Here is a 7,492-nt window from a genome sequence, read left to right as displayed (position 1 = left end):
TTTGTCTGGCAAAGTCAAGCCACTATAAATTGGCTACTACAGTTCGCGATATTTGCATTGCACAGGATCCGTTGAACGTTTCCAGTGGTCGGAAATGTTTCAACTTAGGCCGTGATCCATTTATGTTGCAGGACATGTACAAACGCTTTACTGGTGTCATATGTTCTGAGCTGTCCCTTGTCTAGCAACTTGTGATCACTGAAACATACGCGCTACTTTTGACAGACAGAAAACGCGCAGGGACATGTATTCAAAATATTCCAATGTGAGTTTAGCAAGGGACCCATGTAGGCAAAAATACCTTCGTAAATTTTATGTAACAACGGTATCGTCAAGACAAATGAAAAGATCTATGTACATCGCCTCAAGGCTAGTTTACTGTGCCCTTTGATGTAGTCACCCAGTCGGATAATCGCCAATACGTATACACCGGGTTTCTATATCTAACACAGGTAGTCGTAGACGAGCCTGGCCTCAAGCCTCTCGCCGCCGTCCTTGGTGACCAGGACCCGCCTGGCGTGGTACCGAGTGCCGTCGAGGACAATGAAGCCGGCGACCTGCTGGGTGACGACACCCTTGGAGTCGAGGTGTTCGGTCTTGAAGTGCATGACCTCCTCGGTGCCGTCCTCCCAACCCTGGCGGAGGTAGTCGTCGTCGAGGTCGGCGAGCTTGCAGATGCGGGAGCGACCGCGGATGTTGCCGAAGAGGCCGTGGTTGAGCTCGACGGGCTTCCAGTTGAGGACACGCTTCTCCTGTGTGGCGGGGAGGCCGCCGCTAGGCTTGTTCTCGATGTCAAGCAGGATGTTGCCGTTCTCGTCCTTGCGCTGGTTGATGATGAGGGTGACGTTGGCCATGGCAATTACCTTGCGGGTCAGCCAGTTGACACCCTGGACCTTGAGGATCTCGGCGGAGGTCTCCTCGGACAGGGTATTGTTCTGTAGGTATTGTTAGCATACAGGACTTGTGTGACACAGACGTGGGAGAATTTGTGTTTCTTACAGCAGCCCAAGAGCCGTTAAGGTCCTGGACGGTCTTGGAAGCGGGAGCAGCCATTGTGTCGACGTGTGAGTGGTCTTGCGGTATATGGTTAGGCAAGAGTGGTGAAGATAGAATCGAGGTTTGGTGTTTTGATGAGTGGGAGTTGATTGATTGATTGATTGATTGATTGATTGATTGAATGTCTTGTCTTCTCTGTGGGTTTCTGAAGCTTCCAACACGTTGCTCATATACATTCCGTTGTTCATAGATGACACGCCTTGTTCTGTCGGCACTTGGTACGAAACATCCCACTTAGAGTATTCAGTTGCAAATGGAGTAGCATGCCGCTTTCTAGTGGGCGTCAGTCAGCCAATGCCAAACACCACTGGAGTAATGAATCCCCGTTTGCCACGTCGGGCATAGAAAGCCGGCCATTTGGGGGCCCGATGACAGGGACCAAGGGAATCCGCCAAAAAGGTGTACAGGTAGGGCGGCATGACTGCAAGTATGCGGTAATGGTGGATACATGTTTTTGTGTCAAGTCAAAGCCGCAGTGCCAAGAGTTGCCTCAATCAGGAGCAATGCCCGGGGCTGCCACAATGACGCTGGTAAAAGGACAAAGACACAAAAGGTACGTAGGCACAGTTTCAAACGGAGAGCCACTTGCACCCTGCTAACTCAAACAGGAGGGGGAGACCACCCCACGATCATGTCCCAAAGGGGTATGCAGGATGTTCGGTTCACGGCACCATCAGATGCATTGCCAGTGTACGCTCCGCCTTTTTCTCCATCTTGAAACCACGATCCCAAGGGATCATTTATTTTTGTCTTCTTTCTTAGATCTGATTTTCCCTCTCTTGGCCATCATCAACAAGTCTCTTTATCTCTATTTCGTCTTTGAACTTCCGCGGTCCCCTGGTCACAACCCCCCTGCGAGACTAAACCCGCATCGCTAGCAGCAACTGTATCCTCTAGGATTGGGGTCCACTGCAAGCCATGCCCAGAGTCCCAGACGTGCTACGGGACGCCTTTACGATCTGACGCCAGGGTCAATCGAGTACTGACTGGTGTGACGCGAATCTCCAACATCATGTACGGGCAGTCCGAGAAGCTGCCCATGCATGGGCAGGACCACATGCACTCACAATCACAATACGATCAAATCCAGTACGGCCACTCTCAACCTGGACGTCCTCAGTACGGGGCCCCTCCAATGACACAACCTCATTACGGACAGCCACAATATGGCCAACCCCAATATGGCCAACCTCAGTATGGCCAGCCTCAAAATAGACAAACACCTTACGGACAGCTTCAGCCCGGTCCCAATCCCATGTTTGGAGGGCAACCCACCCCAGACCCTAGGTACGACTCACAAGCTGGGATGACCACCATGGGAGGGCCGCTGCCTCTGCCCATCGTGATTCCGCAGCAGCGCCCAGGGTCTCAGGAGCGAGGCTTCATGGCCGCCTATGCGCCATCTCTGGAGTTGTGCGGCATCGACCAAAGGTCGTTCCTGCGCTTCATCGAGGAGACTAACAAGGGCTTGGAGGGCAACAAGTACCTCGCCGGCGTGCAAGTTGTCTCTCTTGGCGTGAGCTTCACTCCCGAGGTCATCGTCATGGGCGTTGCTGCGGCGGTGCAAGCGGGCGCCTGGGTGGCCAACAAGGGCTACGTCAGAGGAAAGTAAGTGCAACAAAAGGACTCTCCTCTCAAGCCACGATGCTGATCAGCCCCTCCGCTTAGGACCAACAACGTCATGGACAAGTACAATAGCGAGCTTTTCGCACCCCACGGTCTGTTCTGTATGATTATGAAATATGAGCCTGAGCTCAAGGAGCCCAAGAATCCCAGCCGTCTCAAGCAGCTTGCCTCACTGGCTGTCAACGGCTCGAGCAATGGTGGCGGCAGTGCATGGATGCGTAACCACGTTTCCGGCGAGTCGCAGGGACCTGGCGGTCTGCCTACGGCCGTGGCACCGCTTGTCTACATGGACAACCACCGCCAACAAAAGGAGTACCTGTCCGATTCTCCGCCTGAGTCACCAGGCTCCAAGAGAGGCGTCGTCCCCGCCGGAGGCAAGACTTCGACCAAGGACAAGGCCAAGAAGGCCTTTGACAACTTCAACGACTACCTCGACCGTCGCGCTCGCGCAAAGTACATCGCCGAGAACGGCAACGACGTGATTAGCGGGCCGGCTGGTCGTGGCTTCAGCAACCGATACCTTGACCCCAATCATCCGGCCGTCAATGGAGGTCTCATCGGTGTGCTTTCCGGTGGTGTGTTGAGTCCTACTCCGGAGCAGCGTGCACAGAAGAAGGCCAGCAGAATTGATGACGAGGAGAGGAGAGTTCTTGACGAGTACAACGACCGGAGGGAGCGCATCTTGAACGACCGACGCAGTCAATCCGAGACAGATCGGGAGTTGAGGCGGTTGGAGAAGGACTACGAGCCTCGTCTGGAGCAGTTCCGCAACAAGAGAAGGGCACTGGAAGGCGGTAAAAGAACCATCAAGAGTGTAAGTCTAACTCATGTTTTATCCTTCCTGCTGACTTGGTGGTGTTGTTTTTTTTTTTTTTTTTTTTTTACTGACCATGGCCTTTTGCAGAACATTTTGTACCTGACGATTGTCAACCTTCCTTTGGAGGCCACTCTTGCTGCCGCTTCGTCGGAGCTGGAGCAGGAATATGGTCACAGTGTCATGACGGAGACGATGCCACCTCCAGCGTACTAAACTTTCATTCATTATACATTCACATGTCTTTCTGGCAGTTTACGTAGAATAGCGGATGTTATGCGGAGAATTTCTTGATTTTTTGCATCAATCTGAATGTTTAGTGATCTTGTGTGATAGACTAAATACCCAAATCAGACAAAAATGGAGCCTCAATGCCACGTGCTCTTGATGATGCAAGACAACGCTAATTACCCGTGCTATACCCGGATACTGAGGTTGGTATCGAGAGGTATGTGTTATCACTTGACGTTTTCATTCGCTATATATACGCGGTTTTCAGTATATACAAACAGAGCAACCATAAAATACATCATTAGCATAGACAACGCTCTTGGGGATGATGATCAAAACGCCCAGATAATCTATCCATTCCAGAGTACCCGCCATACACTCTGTACTGACCAACTATTACAAATTGGCAGCAGATCCAAAAAACAAAAAAAGAAACAAACATTAATAGAATGTGTGAGGGTTTTAAAAGCTGAAAAGGGTATGTCGTATACTTGTCGAAGAGAAAGTCCTGCTTTTTTCTTACCGGCTAGCCTCGTGGAGGCGCACCGTGACCGTGTCGCCAGGAGCGCTCACCAGGGCCAAGCCCCACCTAATCCTCTGGTCGGCGTGGACGTCCTCGAGTCCGTCGAATCGCTGGAGCATACGGACAAGGACGTAGCCAGCTTCGGTGAGGGCGAACTGCTGGCCAATGCAGATGCGCGGCCCACCATTGAAGGGGAGGTACTCCCAGCCGAAGCGGCGGGCCTCCCAGCGCTCGGGCTTGAAATCACCCGAGTCTTTGCCCCAGACGTCCTCGCGGCGGTGCAACATGTGCACGTTGTACAGGACGGCCTGGCCCTTCTTGATGTACACGGGGCTCTGGCCGTCGGGGCCGCCGCCACGGGGCAGGCTGGTATCCTTGGTGGCGTAGCGGGCGTTGGTGGGCAAAGGCGGGAACAGGCGGAGCGTCTCGTTCATGACCTGCTGCAGGTACGTGCAGGCCTTGAGGGTGGCAAAGGTGATGTTTTGGGGGTCCTCGTAGGTGCCGAAGTCGGCGATGATGGCCTCGCGCAGCTTGCGGAAGACCTCTGGGTGGCGGGAGAGCAGTAAGGTGGTCCAGCTTAGTAGCGCGGCGGTGGTATCGCGGCCGGCGAGCAGGACGTTGAGCAGCTGGGAGCGCAGCTCGATCGGGTCCTTGGTGGTCTCGGCCATGGCGTGGACAAAGATGTAATGCTCCGACGCGCCCTCCTCGGGCTGCTTCTTCTTCTTCTTATAGTCGTGCAGGGCCTTGGCGACGCACTCGTCGACGAAGCGGTGGACCTCCTGACAGCAGTTTCGGAACTCCTTGCAGTCGTACATGAACTTCAAGCGAGGCAGACGTAGGCGCTGCGCCATGTACCACTGGGCGCGGTCAAATTTCTTGCCAAAGTCGGTCACCTTGCCGCCACTGGCCATGCAGTCCTCGGCGTCGCCCGTGGCGGCCAGCTGAGAGTAGCAGCTCTCGCCGAAGAGCAGCTCGGTCGCGGAGTCGAGGGTCAGGCTGAAGTAGATGCTTTGAATGTTGACCTCGGTCCAGCCGTTGCTTCCGGCGGCGGGTATGGCGCGCATGGCGTTTTGGACGTGGTGCTCTTCGAGACGCAGGTCGCTGATCTGGTCACGGGTGAACTGGGGCCGGAGCATCGTACGCGAGTGCGACCACTCGGCGCCGTCGTTGATGAACTGCACACTGATTGTCAGCTTGGGTCAGATCTACATGCACGCAAAAGCACGAGGAAAAATTAGAACATACGATTCCCTTGCCCAACAACGGACCCATGCATCCTAGTCTCTCACCACCAACGGAAAAGTCCTTGAACTGCTTGGCCAACATGGCCTGGAGGTTCTCGGGGTCAAAGGTGAGCATGTTCTCCCCCAGACCTCTCTTGAGACGGAAGGTCGAAACGTAGCGTCCGGCATTGTCGCGCATGATATTGGTGCGGCTCTCGAGCAGCTCTGGCACCACCTTGTTCTTGTCCGCCTGGATGATCTCCAGAATATCGCCGATAGCGAGGGGGTCCTTGGACGGTGCCATGGGCGCTGGCTGGCAACCCAGGCGCTTGGCATTTTGACTGTGCCTCCATTTCTCGCTCACGATGCGCGCGATGAAAGCAAGGCCGACGAGGACCAGGAGGAGTGTTAAAAGTCCCATGGTGGTCGAAGGACTTGGGATTAGAAGGGTGGGGGTTATGGTCTGAACGAACGTATGCCTGTGTCAAATAGTCATCTGGGCATCCAACATCAACGACAAGTCCCTCCCGACAGCAGCGCCCATATATAGATATATCCCCTTTTCCCTTTCATGCTTCATGGTCACTTAGTTTGGTCATTCTTAGTGAATCCCGCAGGAGTCGATATTCCACCCGGTACTCCATAGTCAGCAGTGCTTATACTGTACGGATCTACTGTGCTAGATCCTTCCGGAGGCGTGGCAGATCGGAGTGGAATTCCGGCATATGTTACCCAATTGGGAAAACGTTGGTAGCTGACGCTTGGATCCCACACGCTTTTCGCCTTGCGCAGCCCGACACAAACAGGGCTGCCCTGCCTTGTCCTTCATGTTTCTTGTTCGTTTGTTAGTAGTTGACATCGTGGCTTTCCATATTCTCCACTTCAACCTTTTCACACGAACTGGCCGAGTCTATTCATCGTCAATTTCTTTACCCATGGGTTTTTGGTGGGTATATGCATAAATCGTGGATAAGCCTGATTAGTCACCTGGCGTAATTTCGGTAATTATTCCAGGTCTGGATCACGTGCATGCATACTAGTATCTAACAACAACATACAATCAACTCGCATCAATAATTTGAACACATACACTTCACTTACAGTTCCTCCGCAAAAGTCTCCGTATGGAGATATATATTTAATGGGTGTGGGTCGTACGGAACATTTTGCGGTAGAACTGTATCAATCAACAGAAAATGAAAACTCAACCCAAACCCGCGTTTGGCGAGGTCTAAACAACAGTCTCCCTCCAAATCAGCGCATTTTTCCTAATACCTAGGCATCCCCCACCCCAAATATACAGCAAAAAAAATATATTTCACCTGGTTAGAGATGTTCTGGGCAAGCCACGTCGTCCCTGCTTGTCACCTGGCCAGCGGCTTGAACCTGTTGAAAGGTTCAAGGTATTTTGATATCTCTCTACTGTATCTTTGGTGGTGTTATATACCTGTAACTACATCTTCTTACTGAAAGCTCCTGAGTTTACTATACTAAGTCTCCCTTTGTCACTCCCGGAGTTGCTTCCATGAACCTGTCTCAAGGCCTGTACTGGTGGGTCACTATCACGACCACTATACTGTATGCATTTTGGGATAAATTTTCTATTGACTCCCTATTCTCTTAGGAGTGAAGGCTCCCCATTGGAACATTGGTCTAAAGTCTACCGAAAAATGGTCATTCTGTCTGCTCGCGCCAGATAAATCAGCTTCAAGACAACATAAGCCATACCATTCAATACTGTCGTTGACAGCTCGAATCTTAACATCTTTCTTCCATTCTCTGTTTCAAGAGGCGGGCATCAGTGTTTTCTCATCGCGCAAAGCACATTCCTCTCGTTGCCTACTTTGCGCCGCAAGCTTTTTGACGCCCTGACCCCGTATCCCATAAGTGAACAAAAAGAGCGATAAAGCAGACATCATGTTCCAACGGTAATAACGACACGAATCTGCATCACAATATTGTCGACAAACGACAGTAAATAGAAAGAAAGATGCAAAAATACAAAGCGTGAACCTCCAT

The 7,492-nt window shown here is 52.2% G+C and overlaps 3 protein-coding genes across 3 annotated transcripts; 1 reads left to right on the top strand and 2 right to left on the bottom strand.

The window, feature by feature from the left end:
- Positions 1–443: 443 nt before the first annotated feature.
- On the bottom strand, positions 444–1,053 carry N7518_005078 (uncharacterized protein; the record flags this gene model as incomplete). Its single annotated transcript, XM_057186005.1, has 2 exons — positions 444–935; positions 1,000–1,053. 2 exons carry the CDS (start codon positions 1,051–1,053, stop codon positions 444–446), a joined length of 546 nt encoding a protein of 181 aa, XP_057042775.1.
- Positions 1,054–2,068: 1,015 nt separating this feature from the next.
- N7518_005077 (uncharacterized protein) lies at positions 2,069–3,712 on the top strand (the record flags this gene model as incomplete). Its single annotated transcript, XM_057186004.1, has 3 exons — positions 2,069–2,664; positions 2,725–3,496; positions 3,587–3,712. The coding sequence occupies 3 exons, from the start codon at positions 2,069–2,071 to the stop codon at positions 3,710–3,712; spliced, it is 1,494 nt and encodes a 497-aa protein (XP_057042774.1).
- Positions 3,713–4,246: 534 nt separating this feature from the next.
- Positions 4,247–5,894, bottom strand: N7518_005076 (cytochrome P450; the record flags this gene model as incomplete). The annotated part of the gene is made up of 2 exons (XM_057186003.1): positions 4,247–5,425; positions 5,496–5,894. 2 exons carry the CDS (start codon positions 5,892–5,894, stop codon positions 4,247–4,249), a joined length of 1,578 nt encoding a protein of 525 aa, XP_057042773.1.
- Between the last annotated feature and the right edge of the window lie 1,598 nt (positions 5,895–7,492).

The sequence above is a fragment of the Penicillium psychrosexuale genome (genome assembly GCF_028828465.1).
Source record: "Penicillium psychrosexuale strain IBT 29551 chromosome Unknown utg000003l, whole genome shotgun sequence".
NCBI classification, from domain to species: Eukaryota; Fungi; Ascomycota; class Eurotiomycetes; order Eurotiales; family Aspergillaceae; genus Penicillium; species Penicillium psychrosexuale.
Note: the sequence above shows the minus strand (reverse complement) of the source record. Positions and strands in the feature narration are given on the sequence as shown.